The 27,457-nt window shown below is 51.1% G+C and overlaps 1 protein-coding gene across 7 annotated transcripts in view; it reads right to left on the bottom strand.

The window, feature by feature from the left end:
- The window catches only part of ARHGAP26 (Rho GTPase activating protein 26), a 154,959-nt gene that overhangs the window by 101,217 nt on the left and 26,285 nt on the right, over window positions 1-27,457 (bottom strand). For all 7 annotated transcript variants that reach the window (XR_007509728.1, XR_007509729.1, XR_007509730.1 and 4 more), the window contains exons 5-11: window positions 26,919-27,020; window positions 23,959-24,069; window positions 22,979-23,083; window positions 22,078-22,207; window positions 21,587-21,687; window positions 16,898-16,992; window positions 7,653-7,731 (exon numbers count right to left, since the gene is read on the bottom strand). Coding sequence is in view for 4 of the 7 variants with exons in the window: in XM_049830004.1 (XP_049685961.1) it covers window positions 7,653-7,731; window positions 16,898-16,992; window positions 21,587-21,687; window positions 22,078-22,207; window positions 22,979-23,083; window positions 23,959-24,069; window positions 26,919-27,020 (723 nt within the window). In the remaining 3 variants the exon portion in view is untranslated. The remainder of the gene's footprint in view (window positions 1-7,652; window positions 7,732-16,897; window positions 16,993-21,586; window positions 21,688-22,077; window positions 22,208-22,978; window positions 23,084-23,958; window positions 24,070-26,918; window positions 27,021-27,457) is intronic.

Raw genomic sequence — 27,457 nt, 5'->3', positions numbered from 1 at the left:
AAGTCAAGGCTTAGGACCTCACTGGCTTAAGCACTTTAGAAACAAAAAAAAAGCTTATAAACTCTATGTAAAGTTACTACTATTATAGCCTTAAAACAGGTTACAAAACAGGAGAGGGAGAAGAAGGGAACAGTGGTAAGAGCATGTGATACAAAAACTAACATGGAACATGACAAATTATCATTCAGTCTGAAAGCTCAGGCTCATTCTCTGAAGATCCTCTTCTACCACCTTGTCCCCAAAAAGGACAAAGAACTTTGGGGGACAAAAATCTTGAACTGTGGGACACAAAAAAGCCAAGCAGGAGCTCCCCTGGACCAGGTTTTGCTGCCAAGCCAGCAGTGGGGCTCACCATCACTGCAGCTGCACGTGATGTACCTCCACTGAGACAGAGGTGCTGCTCTCGGAGGCAGTTCGGATGCTCCCAGGCAGTGCGAGAGCACGGGCAAGACTGCAGCCTCGGTTCAGGGAAAGTTCACTAGGTTGTCTGGGTCGGAGAGCAGATTAGAGGCGAACAGAAAAAGCAAACAAAAGAAACTTAGAGATTGAGAGGGTGCAGAGTGGGGAAAAAACGTTCTGTTCAGCAAAGACAGAGAGACAGGGAGATGGAGAAGCAGCAACTGGAAGGAGTCAGGTCATGGAAAACAGAACAGAAAGAAAGAATTTGCCATAAGCAAACAAACCCAGACAGGATGAAGGCCATGAAAAAAACTGCAAGATAAAGCATACACAAATAACCATCCTTCTCTGGAAAGCCCACAGAAACACACGTCTGTGGGACTGAGAGGGTAAAACGATCAGCGTGGAAAAGGCTGCAAGGAAACAAGCTGAAGAGCCAGACACGGACCAAACCGTGGAGACCATCGGAGGAGCAAACATGATGAGCACTCCGACATCTCACCCACAGGCTCTCCCATGCAAACAGCCAAACACCACCATCTGTCGTCAAAGACGTTCTGGGTGAGGGTTTTTCTACCATCTCTAATAATTCACTTTTCTCAGTGACTACCAATTTACAGCCAGTATCCTCAGAGAAAAGTGCTGCTGACATGATCAGTAACCAAAGTGCTTGGTCCCTCAGTCCTGCCTGATGCTGGCGCGGCAGCAGCTGCGAACGCTGCATCCAAAGCACAAACCGCTGGTCCCCGTCTCCGTCAAAGAGGGTTTTTCAAGCTCTGCTGGAAACACTTAGCTACAGAGGTAATGAGTGCAGTACCAAAACCAATATAGTAGAAGAAAGTGACCTCTGAGGAGTTGGAGATGAAACGAATTAAAATGATAAAGCAGATCTGCAGCTTCCAGTGAGTCCCGGCGCAATCCGAGAAGTTTGGGAAGGCATGTGGTTGGAGCCCAACCGTACCCCCGTGGCAGCACTGGTGTCGGGACTGAAGTCCTCCAAGTTAATTTATTTTTTGAATGAGCCAAAATGACAGGAATGCCGAGGTTGAAAGCACTGGATTGAGTTCAAAAGACATCATTTCCACTGGGAAATTAATCTCTCACCATTTTGTATAATTAGACAAGGAAAATGAAAAACAATTTCGGAAAGAATTCCCAGAAGCAATATCTGAGGAGGAGGCGGAAGGCGAGGGTGCTGCATGTTGGACAGGAATGCGAGGCTGGGCTTTGTTGTTAACGCTGGCGTTTGCTACAAAAACACAACACTACATTTCCAGAGCAGCAACACCGAACGAGCTCCAGCACCACCGAACAGCCGTCCGACAGGGAGCGCGGCCGAGGGGCCGGGGCCGGGACCGGGACCACAGCGGTGGGAGCTTCAGGGGCTTTTCCCAGCACGCCGCACCGGTGGCCGTCATCCCACCACCGCCGGCCTCGGTGGTGCACGGCTGGAGCTGATGATGAAGGGCCGGAGCTGATGAAGAAGGGCCGCCGTACCCGGTGCCGTGCAGCCCACGTGGAGGAATCGCTGGAGACTCGGAGTGGGGGAAATGCCACAGGGAAGGCTGCTGCCCCGTGGTCGCCAGGACTGATGGCCATGCTGCCAGCTATTTCGCTCCTGTTTCTTTCACCAAACCAAATCGACCATCACCGCAGGCCGGCTCTGAGGGAGGCACAGGCCCTACCAGAGCAGGGCACCCAGGCGTCTGCCTCAGAGACCCCGGGAAGGACCCCCAGGACACCCCAGGCCCAAACTGGAGTGACATGAGATGGTGGTGGTGGTCACCATGGAAATGCCCAGCCTCAGGCCTGGAGGCCATGGAGGGACAGGGAGGGGAAGGACCCCCACGGCTGGGGAAGGAGGGAGGGAGAAGCCAAGAGGCCTTACACGTTTTGAAGGTCTCCGCTCACTTCGCCTCAGTTTACCACAATTAAACACTTGCCCGCCCCCAAAATTATCAGCTGCTCGTTTTGGGGCAGCAGAAGGAAGAGAGAGGAACAGAGGAGGGAAGCGGCTCTGATTTGGGGCTGTGCCGGGTTTGGGGGACAAAACCGGGAAGCGAGCACTCTCCTCACCCTGCGCGGCACGAACGCAGGAGCTGGGCGGCAGGGCTGCGGTGGAGGGGGGGGCACGGCGGTCCCCCAAACCCACAGCCCCCCTGGGTGGGTGGGCGAGGGCAGCCCCAGGCAGCCCGGGGGCACAGGGGGGCTGCCCTAGCCCCACCGGGGCACAAGTGCGATGAGCAGGCTGATCTCAGCTTGCCATCTAGTGGAGAGCAGCCACGCAGCCTTCCTCCCACGCCGCCCCGCTCCATTTTGTGCTGCCCGCACGCCCACGAGGAGCGCGACCAGTACGGCCATGAGGCCAAACACCCCAGACACAGCATTGCCCGGTCACCCAGTGCCAAGGTGGCCACCACGGCCCCCAGCAAGGGTCAGGGTGGCCCTCGCAGCAGCAAAGCCGAGGAGGAGGTGGGCTCTGCTGAGCTGGGTCGTGGCCAGGAGCTCCAAGGCAGCTGCAGAAAGGGAATCAAGTCCTTCGTGCCCACCACGATACGTCTGATCACCCCGAGCTCCTTGCTGGCTGCAAGCAAGAGCCCGTGGCACCCTGCAAAACGGGGCAGTATCAGACCTGGCACCACCAAGGAAAGGCTCCGAGCTCTCGGGCAGGTTCACAGGCGCTACCACTCAGCTGTCCCCCATGGCACTCAGCTTCACGTAGCTCAATGGCCATGCAGCCCAGTGGCCTCACTCGGAGGAGCAGACGTGACTAAACCTGGGTGGGTGAGAAACCCTGGGAGGTTTCTAGACGTCAGAGCAGTGAGGTCCTGGAATTGCCTTCCAGAACGGGAGCAGAAACCTCATTTGCTTTCCAGAGGATGGAGCTTCATCACACAAGGACTACATCATGCAAGTGCCAAGAGGAACAGGGCCCTTCCAGTACGACAGGTCTGACCCCTGGGAGGTCCCAGGACAAAACCCGCCAGCTCCTGCCAAGCTGCTTTTCCATTCAGAGACCAGCCTCAAGCTTCCTGAAGCATGCAAGGGACTTTGTTCTTGCCTTTGCGAACTTCCAGATTATGTCAAAGAACCGAAGAGAGGGTAAGGGGAGGAGAAGGAAAGGAGAAAGCACTGTTGATGTGTCTCCATTTCAGAGTCCTCCCTCCCTCCCCTGCAACGGCATGAGACTGACTGCTCAACCCCAGCCCGTGGTGCACTCGGCTGTACAGCACTAACAAAACCAAATCCGATATGAAATGCTGGCTGTATTTTTATAGACTTGTATTGCTTTAAAGAACAAAAAAGAAAACCAGAAGAAATCGAGAAAGAGGCAGCATGATGTGAATGCCAGAACAGCACTGCTCAGATCCCTTCCATGTCTTATTTCCTCTGACAGGATCACAGGCTGTTGCATTTACCATGTAACACTAACTTCTTCATCACCACTCAAGGTTACTGACAGTGGATTAATACACCTCAACAGGGATATGATCTAACACGTTTCATATCCTTAACACTCTACATACCCTTACACTGCAAGGCTCACTTTCGTGGAGAAACGTTTTCATGTCCCGAACACTTCAAACCCAGTACCCCACTTCTGCCCTCACTGATGTGAGAATAATTTCTAAGATTACCGACCTGCTCGGAAGGTAATAGCGGGAACCGCTGGCGCCGACGTCTCTCTTTTGGCTGGCATGCTTGCTGCAGACTTGGCAAGCAAAGCCACAACCTTACTAAAATGCTTATCTTGTTCAGTTCTTTGCCACAAAACAAACAGCCTAATTTGCGCCTCTCTCAATCCTACAGCCTACCACAGCCACCACTATGAGCCAATACACCTTTTATTCTTGACTTAGGCTCTAATGAAGTTTCAGAATCACTCTGGCCTCCACCACATTTGCAAACTGCATCACCAGAGGAGAAAAACCATAGGAAACTTATACTGAATACCCTAACAAAAATGAATGCAACTGCTCCGTTATGGAGTTAGTATTTTCTCCTATTTCCAGCCTCTCTAACATAAAAGAAAACCCAAAGTCAACACAGGGGTTTTAGCCAAATTAACAACAAGTGGTAAGAGTTAACAGACTGATGATAGCTATCTGGAGACTGCTTTGACTGTGAGATATATAATAAATCTTTTCAAGTTGTGACAAACGTCTTGGCTAATGCAGCCCACATTCTATGTTTAGATCTTATTAAAATGTAATACAACATTTGGTTTTAGTTTTTTAATTATAATTAAGAAACAAACTCCAGTCCACTTTAATCTCTCCACAGCCTGAATTTGCACATGGAATTACTGTCCCCACTGTGCCAATCGTTCCCACACTCAATACTCAAATCAAAGGAAAAGCAGGCATTCTTTCCAGTAGGGGTTTTTTTGCTTACAAAAATATAGTCAAAGCATAAAATGGACATTTCCAAGAGTCTAAAGGTTAAATCCTTGACTCTTGCTCAAGGAAATCTTTGCAGAGCAGGTAACATCCCACACCCTGGTGTTGCAAGATAAGAACCCAAACAGAACAGACCAACAACTCCACTTTTGATGGATCAAGGAGGATAACTGAGGACAAGGAGCTACCTTGTCTGTCAACATGCACCATCTCCATCAGTAAAATGTCTCTTGGATCCATTTCCATACAGGCTTCATTCCCATGGCTCCCGCACCACACCTGGAAGGCCAGGTTTAAACACCATTAGCATTTAAGTGCCATGAGGTATTGCATTAATGTTCAGCAACGATCCTTGACGTGCTGGATGAGCAAGCTACCCTAAGCTGATGGGCATGATAGGGAAGAACAGAAATATGCAGGCGACAGCAAGAAGACCTGTGTGTTTTTGAAGGAGTTCACATAACCAGGTTCTGAAACAGGATAATCCAGGCAGTCCTGCACTGGTTACTTCATAGCACCTTTCACAGGTATAGCACTTCACAAGCACGCAAAATCTCTGGCTGTGCTTCTGCAACCCGATCCTAACAGACTGGCTCTGCTGTTGTGCCAAATCCTGGTAACATCAGCAGGTCAAAATGCAGCTGGATGACTGTATTCATGCAGCTCCCATTGCAGGTGGCTGAGTTTTGCATCCTTGCAACGACAGTTCTCAGCAGAGGTGAGGCAGTGGGAAGTAGGTGAGCAGGCTGAAGGAGGACAAGGCTTGATTCTGACTAGGAGCAAAAATGTACATTTTGTTTCTGAAGAAATTGAAAATATTATCCTGTCTCCAGGTGCCACCAGAATCAAGGTAGAGGTTAATTTAGGAGGGAAGAAGACAGCTTGCACGCTGGAGCTGGAAAGGTTGGTACGCCTTACAGCCGAGTGTCCTCCCACTAAAGCTGCCCCAGGGCAGGGCCACCCAGGTCAAGACCCAAGGTGGAGGAGCAGGCTGGCTCTCCCAAACAAGGGTACCTTTTCAACACATGATAGAAAAAGGGAGCAGAGGCTGTCCCACACACACAACACACAATCAAGTCCTTTTTTGCCTCTGTGCCTGCATGCCACACAATGCCTGTTCTTGGAAACGGTACATCCGCAGGTGTAACTGAGCATTTTTGTCCCAGAAGGACAATTTTGCTGCAGGGAGGAAACCAACGTGGCAGAGAGCTGCGATGACCATCAGAGGTAGGTCCAAGCTACACAGCACGTGCCCTGTTAGGGAGCGGGTTTTCTTCAGCTTGGAGAAGGAAAAGCTTTGTGGGGACCTGAGGGCACTCTTCCTATGAGGAAAGCATCAGAAAAACAGAGCCATGCTCCTCACAGCAGTGCATGGCAGGAGGACAAGAGACAATAGGTGTAAATTGAAACAGAAGAGGTTCAGACTGGGTATCAGGAGAAACTCTCCTCCAGGAGGACATTCAAGCAGCAGAGCCAGAGCCCAAGGAGGCTGAGCAGTTGCCTTCCTCAGATGGCTTTAGCGCCCAACTGAACAATGCCCCGAGTAATCTGCTGTGAGCAGAAGATTGGACTAGAAACCTCCTGACGTCCCATCCCACCTGAATTACCCACTGGATCTATGATTCTAGGCTGAGACCTGGCTGTAATCCACAATGAAATGTTTTGCCTGAAATACATGGCAGCACCCTCACACATACAGAACCGCTGCACATTTCAAAAGCAAGTTGCTTGACTAAGACCAGCACGTGCTTTCCAGCACTCACTGAACAGATCGCATGTATCCACGTCTCACCTGGCTTTAATGAACACTTCTTCTGACAAACAAGGATCTTTTCGTCAATTTGGCGGGGGCAGGGGGGGAGTGGATCTGCTCAAATCAGTACCAGTCTGTGGCAGCGAGGTGGTACTGGGACAGGACACCCTGCTCCCCACATGGACTCTGCTCCGACTGCCAGAGCCTGACTCAAGCCCAGAAGCACAGACAACCTATTCCAAAAATGTACGGGCTGTCCCGTAACAGCCCTGGCTGCTCTAGCTATCCGCAAAGTTTCTTTTTGTATCCTGCTTTTGGCCACGCTGAGGCACAGAGGCCCACAGTCTAGTCTTGCTCTGAGCACAAAGGCTGCTCGGCGGTGCTGAGTTTGCTGTTCATTGCTGGATGGCCGCCACGCCGAAACCGGGCAGGACCGTGCCACCGACACCCAGTGCCCGCACCAGCACTCCTCCAAAGGAGCCCAGTCAGAACCACCCGAAACTCTTCAAGCTCAGCAGTAAAGTTTGCATACGCGTTAAAAAACAAAAACCCAACAACTATGAGTTTTCTGAAAACCTCCATAACCCCTTCCAGAGGTGAGGAAGCCTGTGCAGCTTTGGCATGGCAGGAGCAAACACAGCAGCGAGGAGGCTATCGCTGAGTATGGGGAAGAGGGGCTGCCCTCCTCCGCTCATACGAAATCTGCCATTCTCTGCAGGACCCAGAAACGGCTGCCAGATGAGTTGCAGGATTCAAAAAGCCCTGGAAATCTACAGCGTATTTTCTTCCACTGCTCTTTTTGCCATGTTTTCCTTTCAGCACAGCACAGCAGCGTGTTTGTGCTGGCCAAGCCTACCCTCCTCCTTTCCACTGCACCTTCAAGCAATCCAAGCACAGGAGATACAGTATTACCTCAAATATTTAACCAAGGGATTAAACTATTCTCTTGGCAGAAGGCGTGAGCTGCCCCACGGATACAGCTCTTGCACCGGCTGGCAGGCGCTGCGTGACAGCCTGCTTCGCAGCAAATAATCTGCCCCAGGCTACAAAAAGCTCTCCACAATTTTCTCCAATGCTTTTTCGCTAATATTTCTGCTCACCGGTTCCCGGCCATCCATGGCTTCCATCCACAGCCTTCGGTCCTCTTCTGAAAGTGCCTGCATCGTGATCACGCCGGGCCTGTGGAGACAAAGGGAACACCATAAATAAACTGCAGGATGGAAAACAAAGACGACAAAGATAAATTCCCCATGAGAAAGAGAAAGAGGAGAACCTTCTTCCTCGCCAAGCCCCAGCAGCACGGGGCTGAGCCCAGCCTGACCTCTGCAGGGATGTCCCTGCAGGTCCTAACCAGGACCAGTAAATGAGCAGAGGATATCTCCAACAATCACCACCCATTTTCAGTGTTTTTAGTGTAAGAGAGCCAGATGTCAAATTCTTCCTCTGGCTTTCAGCCAGACAGCTCACCTGCGCTTGGGTGAAGCACATCCATGCAACGGCAGGAGAAGGCAAGGAAGGTAACCAAGCAAGCAGGAGACCCACACATCCCAACCCCCACGTCCCACCACCACCCCAAGCAGCAGCTCGTGGGGGGGACCTTCTGCTGCATGAAGAATTTCATCCCTGACACGTTTCTGCCAGTGGGGCTGCTCCATTTCCCTGACCACATCCCTATACTGATGTTACATGCAGCCACTGCAGCGATGCGATCCTGGTCCGTGTGCCCCTGCCAGCAGCCTTGCAGCGGAGCACGGCGAGGAGTCCCGGGGTGCCCCGGGGTGCTCGCTCCTGCACCGGCTGGTCCTGCCCGGCCCTGCCTGTGTTACATACACAACAGCTGCACTGTAAATCCAGCCTCCAAAAAATAACGCTGTGTTGGCTTATTTATTTTAATGAGAAGGGGAAAGAACAGGCCCAAGTGCCAGCAAAGCAAGCACGGGGAGCTAAGGGACACCACCAGTCCAGCCCTCGCCCCGGGGCCAACGCCATCTCCACCACTCGTAAGCAGACCCTAAGTCCACTCCTGGACTGCCCTTTCCATCCAAGGAGTTAAAACTTAATTATCTAGCTCCGATAAGCACGACCACCAAGGTCACGATGGATTTAACACGGTGGAGAGTATTTGCACAACTTCAGGTGTGGCTGCGTGTTTGCACAAGAGAGGAACATGCCGCAGAGGGCGAAAGCCAACGCTGTACTCCCACGGGTCGTGTCGTGGGCTGACGTTTACTGCATCTCACTTGGCTGCAAGCTGTCAGGCTTTCCATCCTCATCATCCCAGCTCATCTTGCAGCCAGCAGATCTGGACACAAAAAGCCTAGCTAGCCCTATGCCTCCTCAACCTTGCGCCTTTGGGTACGGGTCTCCAGCCACCAAAGGGGCGGTTGTATCCGACCCGCTGCCGCTCCCAGCAAACCCCGCACAGCACCTGGGGGACCAGGCAGAGGCCCAGGGCTCAGTGAGACAGCCGAGATGTATTCTGTTTGTTTGGTCTAGTCATTCTGCTTCCTCCCAGGCTATTTTCAGATGCATTAGCAGAGCACAGCAGCTATTTCTGTAGGAGGAGAGTGAGCAGAAGCCCTGGCAACGGGGGAGATGCAGGCACGGCCAGAACACTGCGCGACTCGGCATGTTCGGGGCGGTTATGGGTGCTCCCTCTGCAGTAATGCTCATGGGGTTTCATCCCTTGAAAGTACAACAGCAGAGAACCTCTGATGCTGCTCTTCCCATCCACAGCAAAGCACGGCGGCTCCAGAACGGCAGCGGAGCGCCAGGATCACCGCTTGCGGGGCACCGGGCTGCTGTGGCACAAGGTCAGAAGAGTGATTTAACCTCGGGAGCTGCCAACCGCCTGCGGACAGTATTCAGCAGAGCACATAGGCTCTTTTCGGTAGTATAAATGCTCAAAAACTGATAAGGCCTGGGAAGAGGAGTAATTTCTAACTTGCACTTCCCAAAAGTGATTCAGCAGGAGAATGTGAGCTGCAACAACACTCTGCAAAAGTCATTTGGTCCTTGATAAGAGCCAATCCTCTGTTAGAAAATAAAACATTAACTGGGGCTCTCATAGTGATGGGTTTGGCCCACCTTCTGTCACTTCTGTGGTACGTACGAGCAAGGAATAAAGGATTAACCCTTCTCCCTAACTATGCTCCCCATGCAACCAACCCAACAGTTGGCTTTCGGCACACGCACAGCAGCTTAGCGCTGTTTTACCAGCAGAAGCCGTGCATTCAGGCTTGCAACAGTCCCAGGTCCAAGTAAACCAGACATAATATGTTTGATCTCTGCTAATCCCATTGGTGAGTCAGTCAATACTCACCAGCTTAGTGGTTTGGAAGTTTACTCATTTTGAAAAGAAGAGGAAACCACTTAACCATCACCCCATTTGAGACACAAAACATTCAACATCCAACACCAAATATTTTCAAAACACTGAACAAAGCTCCTTGTTGTGCAAAGAGATTCAAGAGTAGTCCCTGGTACCTAAGGAGCTGCAGTGGCACTGGCTACAGGCTGACAGCAAATCCTTCCCTCACGGCAGGAGCAGGCTTTTCTTGGGTGACCAGAGGTCTCAGCTGCACCCCCTTCCAGCCAGGGCTTAAGTCTGAGCTTAAGGCAGGCTGCTGCTGAAGGCACAGATATCCCAGGCAGAAAGCCCTGGGAAGGCTCTAGCTCAACTAGGGAGACAAGGGAAAAGGAAATACTGGGATTTCTGTCTCTTTAGTCGAGACATTAAAACAAATTTAAATCATTCATTCACGGTAAATTCAACACCGGACTCCCAGCGAAGCAACGAGGTCCTAGGGAGACAATACTGGTATCTGGCATGCCAGGTTCCCTCATGCGCAGGGCAAAAAGGTGATAACATGAAAATGTTTGTTCTGCCTTTGAGCAGATAACAACTCTTTGGGCTTCACTTCAAAGTCAAACTTATTTAACAGCATGAGGGGAGGGGCTGTGAAACTGAATTAAAAACCTATTTACATTGCAAATAGCTCTGCATTTCCTCCCACAGTGTTCATTTGCCAAGGCATCCATTGCACCACTTTCCTGAGCAGAGCTGTCCTCCTAGTTGTGATAAATTTAAAATGCACCCCACACATTACACCTCATTCACTATTTATTTGGATGATGCCCACGGGGTTCCACGTGCTTAATAGTCAGGTAGCATGGCTGGCGCTGAAACAGCGTCCTACTAATGCTATCAACATGCAGCCGTGTGCGACTCACTGTCTGCAGCCAGCCTCATTTTCACAGGGTTTCCTTGAAGATCAACGATTTCCAAAAGCGTGCTCATTCGATTACAGGTATCTCAATTATTCAGCGTAGAACCTGAGACGAGGAAGGCCCTTCTCTGACTTCCTTTCCCAAAAGATAAACAAAACAGATCTTTGTCCCCTCACCCAACACACAAATGATCCTGAATACTGGAGCTTAGCTAGATTTTGCTGTTGGGTGGCTCATATCCCCTCCCAAAGCCTGATGTGGCACGCACACGGACACACTCTGGAGGAGCCTCCTTTACCCTGGTGGGTCTGCCCACTGAGCCAGCCCCGAGACTGTCGCATCGGGACAGCAGGACACCCTCCTGGATCCGACAGGTAAGATGCACAAACATGAACTGTTGTGCCAAACAAGATAAAGGACCTGCTCATTCATTACGAGATGCTGCATCATACATTTCAACCTCCAGGCACCAAAAACCTTTGCCTTCCTCTGGGATGCAAGGTGGGGAATAGGACATTTCGTGATCAGAAGGAATCTTTTTCTAAACTGAGTGGATGCAGGAGCAAGAGACCAGAGTAGAACATGGTAAACACTTTGCAAGAAAGTATATTTTCAATATGCTACAATCTAAAAACTAAAGAGATTTTTCCATACGAGACCATACAGGAAATTTGAATTTTCTCAATATCTCAGCTTTTGTGAAAAACAGCCTGGTTTTAAGGAGCTATGACTAAGCACGCAGAGAAAATTAGAAAGTCCAATAGCTTTTCCTTCTTCCAGAAAAACAAACAAATAATGAAAGCAATAGAAACAGATAAGAACTTTCAACTCCTGTAGCAGCTTATCATGCCGAGACGATCTAAACTGCTGAATGAAAAAACACGAGAGCGGATTAATAACAGGGTCTCGAGGGCTGAGCGGAGTTGAACGCACGGAGAAGTTTGCAGTCCTGGTCTGAGCGGAGCAGTGTACCCACACACTGCTGGCACCCCAGGCAGGACCCAGGCACCAGCACCCAGACGTGGCCCCAAAAAGATGAGAAAAGATGTAAATAAGGGGGAGACTTTGTTCCTGAATTCAGAAGGACTCACTTGTCAATGTAAAGCTTAAAGCACTGTCAGTACAACCACCGCCAGCACGCTCCACAGGGGCAGGGACCGAGGTGGGTCTCCGTGGCTGCCGAGGGGTGAATGAGCTTCATCTGCTCGCTGCCAGCGCGCCTGTGAAAACCCCATGAATCGCTTTGTTTAAAAGGTCACTGGAAAGGCAACACCAGCAGAGGAACAAGTACAAGTTGTATTGCACGTGCTGTCCAAAGCACCGGCGAGAGCCGCCGGCCGGCCACTGGGAACACCGGCAGCGGTGGGGTGGCCGCCCAGCCCCGGCGCTGGGAAGCCGGGAGCGTGCCCTGCAGCAGTCAGGGTGGCACTCGGAAAGAAATACGCAGATCTGTAAAGTGTGTACCCAGAGCAAGGCCAACAACCTACCTACTGAAAACCATCTGGTCAGGGAAATGCTTGGGCAGGTGCATCGCAGCTCACCCGCCCCGATGCCAACCATTGCGTAGCCCGACCGAGCGCGGTGCCAGCCACCTTGGGGGCACACAGGCGGTAGCCCAGGGGAACGGCGTTACGTGCAGAGTTTACTGCCTTTAGGAACAGCTAAGACACCAAAACCCCCAAATTTTGAATTCCTCCTGTCCCCATAAAAGCCAACTGGTATTAGAAGCACTTCGCTTCTGGCCCAGAGCAATGACCTACATAATCCTAAATTACAAAGCCTTTGTCATCAGCCAAACGAGATACTCCTCCTCCTAAGGCTCATTTTGTAAGACACTGGCTGTCATCCCTGTTTACCTTGTTTACAAAACTGATTTAATGCATAGAGACTACAAATAAGTTTAGTCAGAAAAAAAGAACATTAACAGTAAAGCACAGTATCCATCACACTGGGAATGTATTTCAGCCAGACACTAGAACACCATTCTGGGGCTAATTTTGCTCTAACAAAGCAATAAAATATACCTAACTTCCCACATTGAAAATCAGAACTATTTGCAAATGCAGTGTCAGGGATTTCTTAGACCTCTCACAAACACCTGTACCACTGCTTTTCAGTCTTCAGCATTGGGAACTTCAGCATCTCCTTATCAGACAACAAAAAAAGGAAGAAATGTTGTAACGACAGATCAGGCTTAAGATTTTCAGCTCAGTAGTGCTGAATCACCCTTACAGGAGAAAAAACAAATTTTTTTCCCCCCTAACAAGCAACAAGCTTCTCTGGGTGTTATTAAAAAAGCTCCAAGCCTGCACCCCATGTTGCATGTATACCAGTTTCCCAAAATGCAACACTGACAACAAGCCCATTTCTGTGCTGATGAACACAACTGGGGAAGAACCAGCCGAGGCTGCCACCTCTAGGCTGTACAGCAAACCAGGAGCTGGACGATGGTCCCCTCGCTCCTGTGTCTGTGTCAGCACCACAACACCGGGATTACACTGCATCCTACAGCACCGTGCAAGTTAGTAGGGACAGAGCCTGAAAAGCTACGCAAATTTTATGGTGATAAAAAGACTTGAGTAGAAAGTGAAATTTCCTCTTACGTACTTATAAGTGTGTGTGGCTGTCAGCACGGGATTTGATACACAAGCAAACTATAACTACATATGGGTTTTATACTGCCAGCTCCAGCAGGAGACAGAGGAATAACGCTGGCCCGAAGCACCACCGGCGCTCCTTCCTCCTCCTACCCCGGTTAGTAAGATGGACACAACTTGTCAGGCCATAATAAAACAAACTGGTAACTAAGCCACTCTGTGCACAAGGAACGAAGGCTCTGGGAAGGCCTGGGAAGAAGGTGGACTTCACATTGCCCCCATGGCACCGAGGCACACAAGTAACTCACTGAAAGCCACAGAGCAAAACTGCAGTGGAGCATGGGCTACCTGCACCCACCGCAGAGCCCCACGCAGACACCGGCTTGCGGGTGCCTTTGCAAGGTTATTTAAGTGTAATCTGTTGCAGCAGTAAGAGATGTTTTGGACACAAATGCTGGGAGGCAGCGACGGGTCACGTATCGAGCACCGCTGGAGGCATCAATGGGCTTTGTACATTGCACAGTCACAGGTTTCACCCCAGAGCCCGTGGATCCCTAGTGAGTGACACTGCTCCGGAGGGGTCCGCAGCAGACAGCCCAGAAAAGCCAACCAAACACCAATGGGATGCGTTATCTGGGAAGATACAGAGGGAACACACACACTGAAATCTGCCAAAACCCACAGCAGCAAGTAATGCCCCTTGCTCTAGCTGAGGAAGGCACACATGCAGCCCAGTGTATTCTCGGTCCGCACGTACTTCAGAAGGGACAATCCAATTTAATTGTCCATAGGAAGCAAGCGATGTGTACAGAAAAATCTTCCTGCTCTCTTAATCCACCTATTTCCAAGCTAACCTTTTGAAAGGCAGTTTCAAACTTCAGAAGTGCACTCTGGTGGCATTATTCACCCTTACCTCTGAACACCACAAATGCATGTGGTTTTCTCAGTATCACAGTGTTCTCCTGGGCTGGCTTAACGAAAGGTGACTGCATGAACCTATCAAGTTATGAGATACTTGACTCTTGCAGGACATTGGCTACAAGTCTAATTCTCATTTAGAAGTTGCATACAGAAAACAAAGGGGAAAACTGCTGTTTTCAAGTCAAAACACAGTACATATGTGAGACAGAGAAGCATCTTGGGGATGTTTTTCTTAATCATAACCAGACTTCCTGCATGGGGCTGAAGAACAAGACATCAAGTTTCTAACTTCTCTATTAGTAGAAACAATAAACAAACACAAAACAAAAAGCCACCCCCCATCCCCCCAAAAAAAACCAGCCCGAGACAAAAAGCCCACTACACAAACCAGCCTTCTCCATTCTGCGAAAACAGACACAGACACTGCTCCAGTTAGCCTTTGGTCAAAGGTATCCTATCATTTGTGGTCAGCAGGCTTGGGTGGAGAGTGTGGGCTGAAGTTTTTGCCTGTGCTTGGGTCCTTAAGCCAGAGACTACCTCCTCCAGCACGAAATGGAAAGCAATGCCTCCAAAGGCATTATCTTCCTGCTGCCCGAGCCTGGCTGAGCTCCCGAGCAGCAGGCACAGTTCTCCCTCCCCGTGGTGCCCAGGTGAGCCCCAGCACCTCTGGCTCCAACCAGGCACCTCTGCACAAGGAGCTCCAGGTCGCCCACGGTCCCCAGGGCCACGCAGCAAAGCCAGGACAGACTCCGGCAGGACGGCTGCAGGGTGGCATCCACGCGCTGCCAATCCCTGATAATCCCGGGCTGGCAAGGAAACCATTCCTCGATACACACCGCTTTGTAAAACAGGCCAAATCACAAATGCCAGGCAAGGTGAAGGTGATCTCCAGCAAACCCTGGCCATTGACAGCATCACCTGAAGCCCTGATGGTGCCAAATCTCCCAACACTCAGAATGGCTATCTCAGTCAGGGGGAGACAGGGTGGGCACATCACACTCTCTTTTGGCCATGGCAAAACCTGTTGCCTGCTCTTCCTCTTAGCTTAACTATTTTGGAAATAAGCATTAATTTAGGCAACTGATGACAAATTCTGATACCAAAAATATGTAGAGTTGCCTGTATATTGGGGGGAAAACCAGCCTTTTATTTCATGTTTTCTGCTCTCGCTGTCCTCTTGGGCAGAGGCAAACTCTTGCAGCAGGAACGTGTACGTGAAATGAGCGATTTCTCAGGTTTCCCTGCCTTTGCCGCTCCCCTGCCATTATTTACATTTAGTAGGCATATTTCTGGAGTAGCTCTTGATCCCATGCCTAGCAGGCTCCAGACATCAAGGAAAGGTTCAGCTGCCTCTGAACACGCTGCAGAAGAAAACTATTGTGGTGGCTGGCTTCTCCTCCTCCCAGTTTTATTTTGATTTTCACATTAAAAAAAAAATATCCTCAAGGCATAGGAAAAAAAATCCCCATGTCAGCAAAAATACTGCAGCTTTCTGGAGGAAAACACAGCTACGGAGAGCGGGAGGCAGCCCCGGGGTTATCTTATCCCTCAGCCAACACAGGCAGAGCTCCATCACCCCAACCCCTCCCTGCCTTGGGCTGGCAGCAAGAGGGGCTGGCAGCAAAACTCTGCAGAAGCATACGCTGGGCAGGGGAAGGCACTGCAGGTTATTCCAGCGTTATTCAACACCTTGGGTTTTGACAAACTCGGGTTTTCCCAAGATCTCCTGGGCATTCCTGCAGTGGCCAGGGGAGGGGAGGAGAGCTGGAACATGAACAGGCACACAACTGGGAGGGCACAGACATTCAGTGACTCTGGAGTGAGCTTTTGTAAGCCATGTAAACTTCCTGCAGCAAGGAAGATATGAGGCAGTGACTAATACCACTTGGAATAGCAACCCCAGCCTGGTTTTCCTGTTTATATATGCAAGCCATGCGTGATGCTAATTAGATACGATAACAGGCTCTCATTCCTAGGCGCTATAGATTGAATCCACACATACATCTGGTTCAGCTGCTACATGATAAATCACATCAGAAAGCATTTTACTCCTTCAGGAAAAAGAAGTGAACGTAAAGTGCCCGGAGGTGCAAGCTGGACTTCCATTATCGCCCATCCATAGCGCACCAGTAACAGCCACTCTCCAGCACAAAAGCTGAAGTTACTCCAACACATACCCAATGCTGGAAAGAGGCATCATATCCCTGCCAAAACACCCACAGAGCATCTTTTCCATACTTCCAATCATTTACCTTACGTCGCCAAAGATTGCAGAAGTGCTAAAACACCATTAAAGTTTGAGAGACTTGAGTAAACTCGACAGCTTGTAAACCGAAGCACTAACTGAATATATCGAGAGCACCTGGCTAGAAGCACTAGGGGGAAGTGTGTTTCCATGGTCTAATGCTTTCCACTCACAGAGGGTATGACTAAAGGAGAAGAAAAACACAGAAACTGCACAAGAACTACCCAGGAAAGCCAAGTACAGATGAGCGCAACCATTCCCTATGCATGGCTAGTGCAACCCCCAGCGTGCGCATTCTTTTGGCAACCCGGGCTGCAGGTACGCTGAGGCTGCGATGCCCCTTGGTACTCACCGATCAACAGCTTCCACATCAAAGCAAAACCTCTTCTCAATCGAGTCGGTTTTCCGCCGTGTGCAAGATTTGAGGATAACAGCTTCGTCTTCTCCCTGAGAAGAGATAAAATCGCAGATAAGGCTGAGAACAATCAACCAACCGTGTGCCTGTCCCCAGCACCCACTGCGCTTTCAACGAACGTGTTCCAACCTGGGGGGATTTGGCAATATCAGCCTGCTAGAAATATATATTTATATATCTGACATTAGGACTTGTCTTTTCACCCTTGCAAACATGTTTAGTCCAAAACCTTTCACAACGAAACTTCCTTTCAAAAGGCACACGATTAAATTTGTGCATTAAGCATCACGCGACCCACGCTTCAGGCAGGCAGGGAGTGTTGGACCACAACTTTTGGGCAAAGTCAGCTTTATTTTCCATTGCTGAACAATGCATCATAGACCTGGCTGTCAATTTTCACTCCAGGCTGCATTTTTGGCAGCATTCTGCACACGAGAACTCTTAACGGGAGCAAACAAGTCTTAAAATGTTTATTATATAACAAAGCAACAACAAAACCATTCTCCCATCCAGGCATCTGCATCCAAGTTGTACTGGATTTCCACATGCCAAGCAGCAATCCGGCAGGATCCGCGTGCACTGCTGTCCTCTGCTGGAGGAAATCCCTGTTCAGTCCCTGCCAGCACAGACAACACTCCTTCTGCAATTTTTAAAATCCACTGATGACTCAACAGAAAATGAATTCTGAACAAGTTCCTGGAGATGGCCACTTTTCTGTGCTCTCTGTGCTGTTCTTGATGACACCTTGGCTGACCACCCTGTTCCCTGACATCACCATTTTTCCAGGAAACATATTTAGAAACATAGATTCACAGAATCGTTTAGGTTGGAAAGGACCTTTAAGATCATCAAGTCCAACCATTAACCTAACGCTGCCAGGTCCACCAGTCAGCCATGTCCCTAAGTGCCACATCTACATGTCTTTTAAATACCTCCAGGGATGGTGACTCAACCACTTCCCTGGGCAGCCTGTTCCAATGCCTGGCAACCCTTTGGGTGAAGAAATTCCTCCTAATTTCCAACCCAAACCTCCCCTGGTGCAACCTGAGGCCATTTCCTCTCATCCTATCACTTGATGCTTGGGAGAAGAGACCGACCCCCACCTCGCTACACCCTCCTTTCAGGTAGTTGTAGAGAGCGATGAGGTCTCCCCTCAGCCTCCTTTTCTCCAGACTAAACAACCCCAGTTCCCTCAGCCGCTCCTCAGAAGACTTGTGCTCCAGACCCTTCACTAGCTTCGTTGTCCTTCTCTAGACACGCTCCAGCACCTCCATGTCTTTCCTGTAGTGAGGGGCCCAAAACTGAACACGGTATTTGAGATGCAGCCTCACCAGTGCCACGTACAAAGGGATGATCACTGCCCTGCTCCTGCTGGCCACACTATTTCTGATACAAGCCAGGATGCCGTTGGCCTTCTTGGCCACCTGGGCACACTGCTGGCTCATATTCAGCCGGCTGTCGACCAGCACACCCAGGTCTTTCTCTGCCGGGCAGCTTTCCAGCCCCTCTTCCCCAAGCCTGTAGCGTTGCATGGGGTTGTTGTGACCCAAGGACCCGACGCTGAGCCTTGTTGAACCTCATACAATTGGCCTCAGCCCATTGATCCGGCCCGTCCAGATCCCTCCATAGAGCCTTCCTGCCCTCCAGCAGATCAACACTCCCACTCAACTTGGTGTCAGCTGCAAACTTACCAAGAGTCCACTCGATCCCCTCAACCAAATCACTGATAAAGATATTAAACAGAACTGTCCCCAGTGCCGAGCCCTGGGGCACACCACTTGTGACTGGATGCCAACTGGATTTAACTCCATCCACCATCACTCTTTGGGCCCAGCCATCCAGCCAGGTTTTTACCCAGGGAAGAGTACGCTCATCCAAGCCATGAGCAGCCAGTTTCTCCAGGAGAATGCTGTGGGAAAGAGTGTCAAAGGCTTTACTAAAGTCCAGGTAGACAACATCCACAGCCTTTCCTTCATCCACTAAGTGGGTCACCTTGTCGCAGGAGATCAGGTTGGTCAAGCAGGACCTGCCTTTCATAAAACCATGCTGACTGGGCCTGATAGCCTGCTTGTCCTGTATGTGCTGTGTGATGGCACTCAAGGTGATCTGCTCCATAAGCTTCCCTGGCACCAAGGTCAGACTGACCAGGCTGTAGCTCCCTGGATCTTTCTTCCCACCCTTCTTGTAGATGGGAGGAGTCTCATTTGCTAACCTCCAGTCAGCTGGGACCTCCCCAATTAGCCAAAACTGCTGATAAATGATTGAAAGTGGCTTGGTGAGCACTTCTGCCAGCTCTCAGTACCCTGGGGTGGATTCCATCTGACCCCATAGACGTGTGCGTGTCTAAGTGGTGTAGCAGGTCACTAACCATTTCCCCTTTGATTACAGGGACTCATTCTGTTCCCCATGCCCGTCTTCCAGCTGAGGGGGCTGGGTACCCGGAGAACAACTGGTCTTACTATTAAAGACTGAGGCAAAGAAGGCATTAAGTACCTCAGCCTTTTCCTCATCCTTCGTCACTATGTTTCCCCCCGCATCCAATAAAGGATGGAGATTCTCCTTAGCCCTCCTTTTGTTGATAATGTATTTATAGAAACATTTTTTATTGCCTTTTACGGCAGTAGCTAGATGAAGTTCTAGCTGGGCTTTGGTCCTTATTTTCTCCCTGCGTAACCTCATGACATCCTTGTAGTCCTCCTGAGCTGCCTGCCCCTTCTTCCAAAGGTCATAAACTCTTTTTTTCCCCTGAGTTCCAGCCAAAGCACTCTGTTCAGTCACGCTGGTCTTCTTCCCCACCGGCTCGTCTTTCGGCACATGGGGACAGCCTGCTCCTGCGCCTTTACGATTTCCTTCTTGAAGCACGTCCAGCCTTCCTGGACCCAGAAGAGACCCGAGAAGACAGACCTGAGAGAGGTCCCTGCAGGGCTTCTCCCTGGGGTTCAGCAGAGGTTACCTGCACCCGGTTCTCCCCAGCCTGGCCCGCTGCTGGCACGAGGCTGCTCCCAAGCTGCCGAACTCCCCGCCCGGTATTCATGGAATGCCCCCGCTTCAAACCCACTAATATCCGGCTCCAGCCACGGCCCGAGGCACCTTCACGAGTGTGTCATCACGCACAGCGTCCTTTGTGACCCACGAGCGCTGGGTCCTCCTGCAGCACCGACATCGCCTGTCGCTCGGCACCTGCTCCAGCCGGACCCCGAAACACCGGCAGTGCGGCCACAAGCCCCTGGGCTGCTCCGCGTTCTGACGCCTGTGCTGGTCATCGCTGATAGACTCTGCAGCCCTGGTAGTCCTGCCCCAGCATAGGTAGCATTTCATGCCAGGATCGTGCAAGCCACGAGACCTTGGGCGAGCAGCCCCACTGGCGCGGTGGCTGCCGCAGCACACTGGAGCAGGGCTTCTGCCCTGCACAAGAAGGGCTCACGGTTGTGCCAGCAGCGGCTGTGCCCCGGAGTGCAGGGGAAGCCGTAAAATGGGAAGAGACCACATGAAACACAGCGCAGCCGCTGATGATTACAGGGCTGGGATATTTTAATGCCGAGGTATAATGAAGATGCTCCGAGGCAAGAGGAAATTAATTTTAAAAGTTGCCCTCCCCACAGACGGCTCCCTTTGCCAGCACGGAGCTGTGCGGCAGCCTGTCCAGCTGCCTGAAGTGCTCCCCTGCAAGGGGATAATGTTTGCCAACCACCCCAGCCGGGAACACTCGGGGGGGGTCTATTGTTCCTTCTGTATAGAGGAGCAAAGCCAGTCCCAGCTACAGCTGGGCTTATGCTGCCCCAGGAGCAGCGGGGCACATGGTGTGCGCTGGCCCCCCACACCCCACATCCACTGTTCCCCTGCTCCTCCACACCCCCTCGGGGCCAAAGAGAGCTCCAGGCTCTCCTGTGGCTCTGTCTAAACCAAAACAATTTCATTGGCCAAGTCACAGGCATTGGGAAAGAAGCTAAATAATGAACAGGTTCTCTCCTCCAGGCCTTGGAGCAGGAACTAGGGACTGGGGAGCAGGCACCCACGGAGCTGGAACATGGTGGGTGCACGTGGCACGACCCCACTCTGCTCCCAGCCCTGACCACCACCTCCACCCATGGAAACAGCCACAGCCTCGCAGGGCACGGTGCAGATGCACGACCCACCGCGTGCCCAGCATCCCCAGGAACAGCAAGAGTGGAACCGAAGATGCCGCTGCACATGCTTCAGCTTTTAAAGGTCTCTCCTTTCACAAACAGAAATAAGTAAATAAAGGGCAGACCTAAAAGCAAGAGGCAAAAGGCCCAGTCTCAGCCCAGAAGCAGCTGGAATATGGAGCTGGAGCACAAAACAAGGGGCTCTGTCCACTTGGGAAACTGGCTTGGCTCTCAGCACAGCTGACAGTTTCCAAAGATCTGTGGGGTTTGGGTGTTTTCTTGTCTTACTTTTTTTAAAAAAAAAAACACAAGGTGCAGAGTTAATTTCCCATGTGGCATTCACTCAGCCTAGAATGAATCTGACCCACTTCACTTGCATTTGTGTCACCTTGCTAAAAATGGTTCCCTTTGAGCACCAGGACAGCATGCAGCCAGCAGCTCCGCAGTGCTCCTCCACAGAGACCCTCAGGACATAGTTCTGCTGCCCGTTGGCACTCACCCCTTTTCCTCCAGATTTCTGGTCAAACGGCACCATGGTGATCCGCTTCGATTCCCTCTGGTACGTGCAGTAATGCTTCACCCAGGAAGTCCCAAAGTGACCTACAAAGCAAATGCAGCTTTTATTCCCAGAACTAGTACAGTTTCAGTGACCTCCCATTAATAACCTGTTATGTTTAACAATCATTTAACATGACAGATTTCTGTACCTACAGTTCTTGTTGGACTTCACAAGTGGACTAAGCATTATTACCCCTCTTCTCTTTAGGGTAAAGACTTTTATCACACACTGGCAGTGATTGTGCCTCCCAGGGAGAACCTGGGTCCTACATTCCCACCTTAATATCCCACCCACTGGGCCAATCCCTCTCTTTCATGGATTTTGTAGCCTGCTGAATTAGCTTTCATCCTCCATGCCCCGATAAACCACCTTCCCCAGGTGCCCACTCGCCGCATTGCCCTGGCAGGCAGCTCTGCCACCCAGACACCTACGTTTCTCCTGCACGTAGAGATAACCCTCCATCGTGTAAGGGCTGATGTTTTTGTGCTCGTGAGGATTCTCCTTCATCTTCTTCATCAAAGATTCAACCTCTGACCTTGTTCCTTCAAAACGATTTCTTGTCTGCAAATTAAAACAGGATTGCCTTCTCCAATGCATGGACCCAACGTGGCCTCCTCTGCAGCAAGGAGGCACCACGCAGGGGTGGGACCCCAGGGCTGGGTCGCCACAGCCCATGTGGGAAATGGGATCAGGGGAGCCCACTGCCAGCCACAGGACAGGTTTTCTTCCTGGGCCTGGATTTAAGCTAAGAGAAAAATACTATGACAATTGGCAAGTTGTTTGTATTACCAGTTTTGAGAAAAAATTGTTTCAAAGGAATGAAACCAGTCTGCATCCTTGGGAGAAAAAGTAATTTTATGACAAGAGAGGAAAGCAAAGCTTCAATGCCAACATGCCAAAACCCTGCGCACACATCCAACGTGTGGGCAGCACGCATGCTGGCCACAGCCACAGCCGGCAGAAGGGCTCCGCTCCACAGCCCACAGACTGGGACGGCAAAAAGTGCTGCACTTCCCAGGATGAACAGCGCTTTGAAACACTTGCAAAATGGTTTGAAACGCTCACTAAAAACATAGGGCATGCAACGATGTCTGCCTGCTGGCTGGGGAAGCTGGGCCTCTGTGTTTGGTATGCCGTAGGGAATGAACTACCATGTAGGCTGTGTATATGACGTAGTGTCATTTATAAAAAAAACATTTGCTTTCAACAACAGAGTCAAAGCCTTTGCTTGATGGCATACAGAAAAAAGGAGAATAAAACCTTTATTAAAATATATCAACAGTCACGGCAACGGACACATGGCACAGTGGCACAGGCACACGGCACACTTACGTTCTGGATGCTGATTGTCAGCTCTGTCTTGAAATCGCTGAAGTCCTTTGCAAGCTCGTAGCCATGGTGGTAGAAAGTGAAAAGCCCCTGCAGAAAGGCCAGCAGCTGCGTTGGGGTAAAACGAATCAAGACAGTCAGTAAAGACCCACAGCCACTTTCAGAGCAACCGCTGCCAAGGGGAAGCATCCCTGCAACTCCCCGGGGTGGAGGGGCTTGCTGGCAGTCCCTAGGAAGATGCCCTGTTCCTCATTTCATTTTCAAAACCTCCTCTGAATGCACCCCAAAGCTGAGTCTGTGCTTCCTTCCCCCAAAGCCAAGGCAAGCCCCCCCCTCCCAGGACCCCCCCCAGCTCTGTCCCCCCTCCCTGCATCACCCAAGCCCGGGGGTCACTGAGAGCAGAGCCGGGAGGTGTCGGGCAAAGCAGGCAGCGCGCTGCCGTTCCCTGCGTTGTGCCTCTCCTGACTCTGAGTTACTCTTCGGTCAGCAGGAATTACCTTTGCGAAGAGCTGCAGGGGTTTGGCACTTCCCGGAGGAGCTTTAAAGGACTTAGCACCTGAGCAAAGGTAGATCTTAGAAAACTTTTTTTTTCCTACTTCTGTCACTCGTGCACTCTTTTTCCCTTCTGAACATTAGTTACAGTTCTTTCTTTTTCCCCCCCCCCATCAAGCCTATTTTTCTTTTAATTGCCAGTAGGCCTCTCAGTCCAGCCCACCACGACAGAGATGCCTGCACAGTAAAAAATGAAATGTTTCCAGCACATGCGTGGCTGCCAAGCTAACGGCTGCGTGTCCCGAGGCTCACACGGGTGCCTTCTCCCCTCAAATCTCACTCTGAGAAAGGGGCTGCAAGGTGAGGCTCGAGCCCCCCAGCCATCCCACTGCAGGGATGCCCCACACTGCAGCCCAGCTCCCCACGAGCCCCAGCTTCTCCATGCAAACCCCCATGTTTTGCAGGCTGAGGCGGTTTGAGTGCTCACTTACAGGCTCCACGAACTCAAACATCTTCCTCTCCTGGACCTCTTGCACCTTGAAGACATACTCCAGGGAGACTTCGTAGAAATGCTGCCGAACCAGGTCCACCTGGCTGTCTGCCTGCAAGCACCGGGGAGATTAAAGAGGAAATACGAAGTTACTACTGTCCAGGAGCACTTGGCCTCACAACCAGAGGACATCTGGGTCTAATGGAAACGTGTCCATGCAGAACAAATTCAGCTTCAGACCCCAGTCCAGGGCTGGACAGATGGCACAGCTCTTTCATCAGCTGAAAAATGACTCACATTCTCACCTCCCTGACAGCTGTGCAGAAAAGCACGCTGAGAAGCTTGAAAAATGAGAAGTTGCTGCATACTTGACAATAAAAGGCAATTCTCTCCTTTCTGGAAAGCACCGCAACGGGAGACTGCTCGGACTGTCCCGGGACCAAACCAGGCAGTACACGTGCCCCACCGCCCTCTTCAGCAAGCGTGTCGCTTTGGTGGATCAGCAGATAGCAAATCCCCTCTGCTTTGCAGCTAAAGCCCAAGGGAGCAAAACCAGGGATATGCCCCAATGCCAGTGCATAAAAATAATCTTGTCACACACGCAGAGCAGAGCCGCTGCACCAAAAGTGGGGTGAGGGACGTGGGAATCCCTGGCACACGTTGCTGCTATGTTTGCAAGTGACACTTTGTGTAGAGCAGCCTGGGGTGTCACCAGTACCGGTGGTGCCCACGGGGAGGTCGGTCTGGGTGACCCACCATCTCTCTGACCTCAGTGCCAGTAAACTCAGCTGGGCAAAGAGCCTCACTCCCAGCGCAAACTGCCATCGAGTCATTGCTCAACAGGAGGCAAATTATCCTGTCCCAGCTAAGGCCGGCGGGGCGCCCTCACCAGCGTGACCCTCGCTGTGCCCGGGGCAGAGCCAGCCCTCCAGGGAGGAGAATACACTGTACCACGTATCCCCTCAGGGCTGGACATACGGCCGCTCCTGCGCTCTGCAAAACCCAGCTGGCAAATACCCGCTTGCATTTGAACAGCAGCTTACTCCCAATTTTCTGCGTGACACGGCCATGAAATGGCCCATTTTCCCCATGACCTGCCACCAGCATTTGTGCTGTGTGCCTGTGGTGCACAGGCTGAGGTGTTTAGCAAACTGAGTTCTGAAAAGCAGAAAATATGATGCAATCAAGTAACTCTGCCAGGAGTTAAATGGCAGATTAGACTCTGTCTTATTTAATTGGTCAACAGCCAAAACAGCAGAGAATTCCCATGGTTTCCTCCTCTCCCCTCCTCACTGCAGCAGTTGCACATGTGGCTGCTATCACCCTCCAGATGTAGACAGCAAGAGGAGGTCAGGAAATATAACATACCAAATCTCCCGGACACAAATGCTCTTCTCTTAGGACATCAGAGCATCTAGTGAAGCTTCAGACTGCTCACAAACCGGTGGTGTTAACTTTCCTAAAATGCTACCATCCCATCAGCACCTTTTCTGCGCGCACATCTGCCACAGCTGCAGCCCTCTGCCCAGAAAGCCCCTTGGCAGGCAGGGACCACGGCAGGCAGCCCCAGGGGAGCTGCTGGATGGAGCGGGCGCTCCCATGCCCCACTGGATGCCACATCCACGTTTCACAACCTACACGCTGGACTGCTCTTTCAAAAGCATCCCCCTCCTTGGTGGGGCTCGAGCCACCAAAATCAGTGTATGCTTCTTAATGCCCCAGGGGAAAAGGCTCCAACACCTCAACTTGGGAGCTGGCTCCTGCTGGCTCCAGCTTCCTCCTGCCTTCGCAGCAAAAGCCGAAGTCAACGCTTGGGGTGGAAAATGCCAGCAGATGGCACCAGCAGCCAGCGCTGCTCAACATGCACTAGCAGCCGCATCCCACACCGCATCCGGCACACGGCCGCATCCCGCACAGCATCCCACTGCCTTGCTGCCCTGGGCTCCCGGGTAGACCTGCAGGGCGTGGGATCACACCTCCAAAAGTCACTGCTGCAACCTGACAGCCACAAGTGGTTCCTTCCCTCCCCAGAAGGAAATCCTTCCATTCCTGTGTCTCACAATAGCATTTCAAACACAAACTAAGACAGAGGTTTAAAGGGTTATTTAAAAGCCATGAGAATGGGACTCTCCACCTTCTGGGACGTATGGTTTCTTCCACATGGTAAGTTATTTACAAACCCAGAACATCTATGCAAGGACAAAGCTGGCTCGCAGGCACATCAACCCTGATTTTTACCCCTCCTCAACGCTGATTTGGTGGAAGATGATTATTTGTGCCACAGATGCATCTGCTCCCTTGAGTCCCCAATTCTGCTGGGCACCACACCACCACCTGAGCTATCCCAGTGAAGGAGCCACCACCTGTGCCCACCAGTTCCCCCAGAAGTGGCTCAGTGACACACCAGCATCATGCCCAAAAGCAAGGACATGCATCCTGCAGGGATCAGCCCAGCTCTGGGCCAGTGCAGGGAATTCCAAACTTGGAAGAAGTCTTTGAAAACTCAGTGTACTCATCCAGTAAGAGCATTTGGCACAGCAGCTAACTACAACTCAAGTCAGTAATAGGCTCTTAAAGCACTTTAAAAGCACTAAGCCTGATCACTCTTCCCATGAAGCCCAAAGCCAGTGCAGCCACTTTCAGCGAAGGGAACTAGACATCCATGATTTGTGCTGGCAGAAGGGAAGCCTGCAGCAGAACCAGTTCCTTTCTGTCGCACTCTTTAATTATAAACTCTCTCTCCTTTTTGATGGCTATCCATTTTGGGATCTCTCTGATTCACTCACCAAAACAGCTCCATCCGTTTTGATTAGAGGAAGAGGGGAAAACCCGCCACCCACAGCCAGAATGAGGAAAAATATGAGCTTACAGCCAGGAAAACCAATGCTATAAGGTGCATAAAGCATTCAAAAAGCTCACCACAGTTACTGCTGGACATGGAAAACCAGAGGTTGCTCTCACCTCCTGAAGCTGGGATTCTTTCTTCTTAGAAGACAAGTTTAAGTGCTTTTCTAGGACACCACAATACTTCTCCGTCTCCTTGTCGTATTTCTTTTTGGCATCCTACAAAACAGACCAAAGAGTGTGATGCTGAACACAATGGCATTGGAGCAGCCGTGAGGATCCACAGCATCCCTACGGCATTGGGCAGGACCACAAGTCCCGGGCGGGAGCTAACCCGCTTCTGCACAGCACGAGATGGGACCAAAGCCAAGGGACATCAGCTGGAAGCAGGCAAAGCTGCTTTTATCCGTGACCATCGGGCAGCTAGAGGAAAGCAGCTAAAGCTGCCAAAATCCAAGACTCAGGGGAGCCCCTCCTCTATTCTCAGGGCCCAAGGCTCGGCAAAACATCCAGATCCGGGGCTGGTCCAAAGACACCACAGTGAGCAAAGTGCTTGCTAACCAGCACATCGTCACAATTTCACAACCCCATCCCCTGCTGTCCCTTGCAAGGGCTTATCCTATGCGTCACTCAGGACAATGATAAAGTAATTTGGC

This window comes from Accipiter gentilis, chromosome 26, assembly GCF_929443795.1.
Source record: "Accipiter gentilis chromosome 26, bAccGen1.1, whole genome shotgun sequence".
NCBI lineage: Eukaryota > Metazoa > Chordata > Aves > Accipitriformes > Accipitridae > Astur > Astur gentilis.
This window is presented reverse-complemented; position numbering and strand designations above follow the sequence as displayed.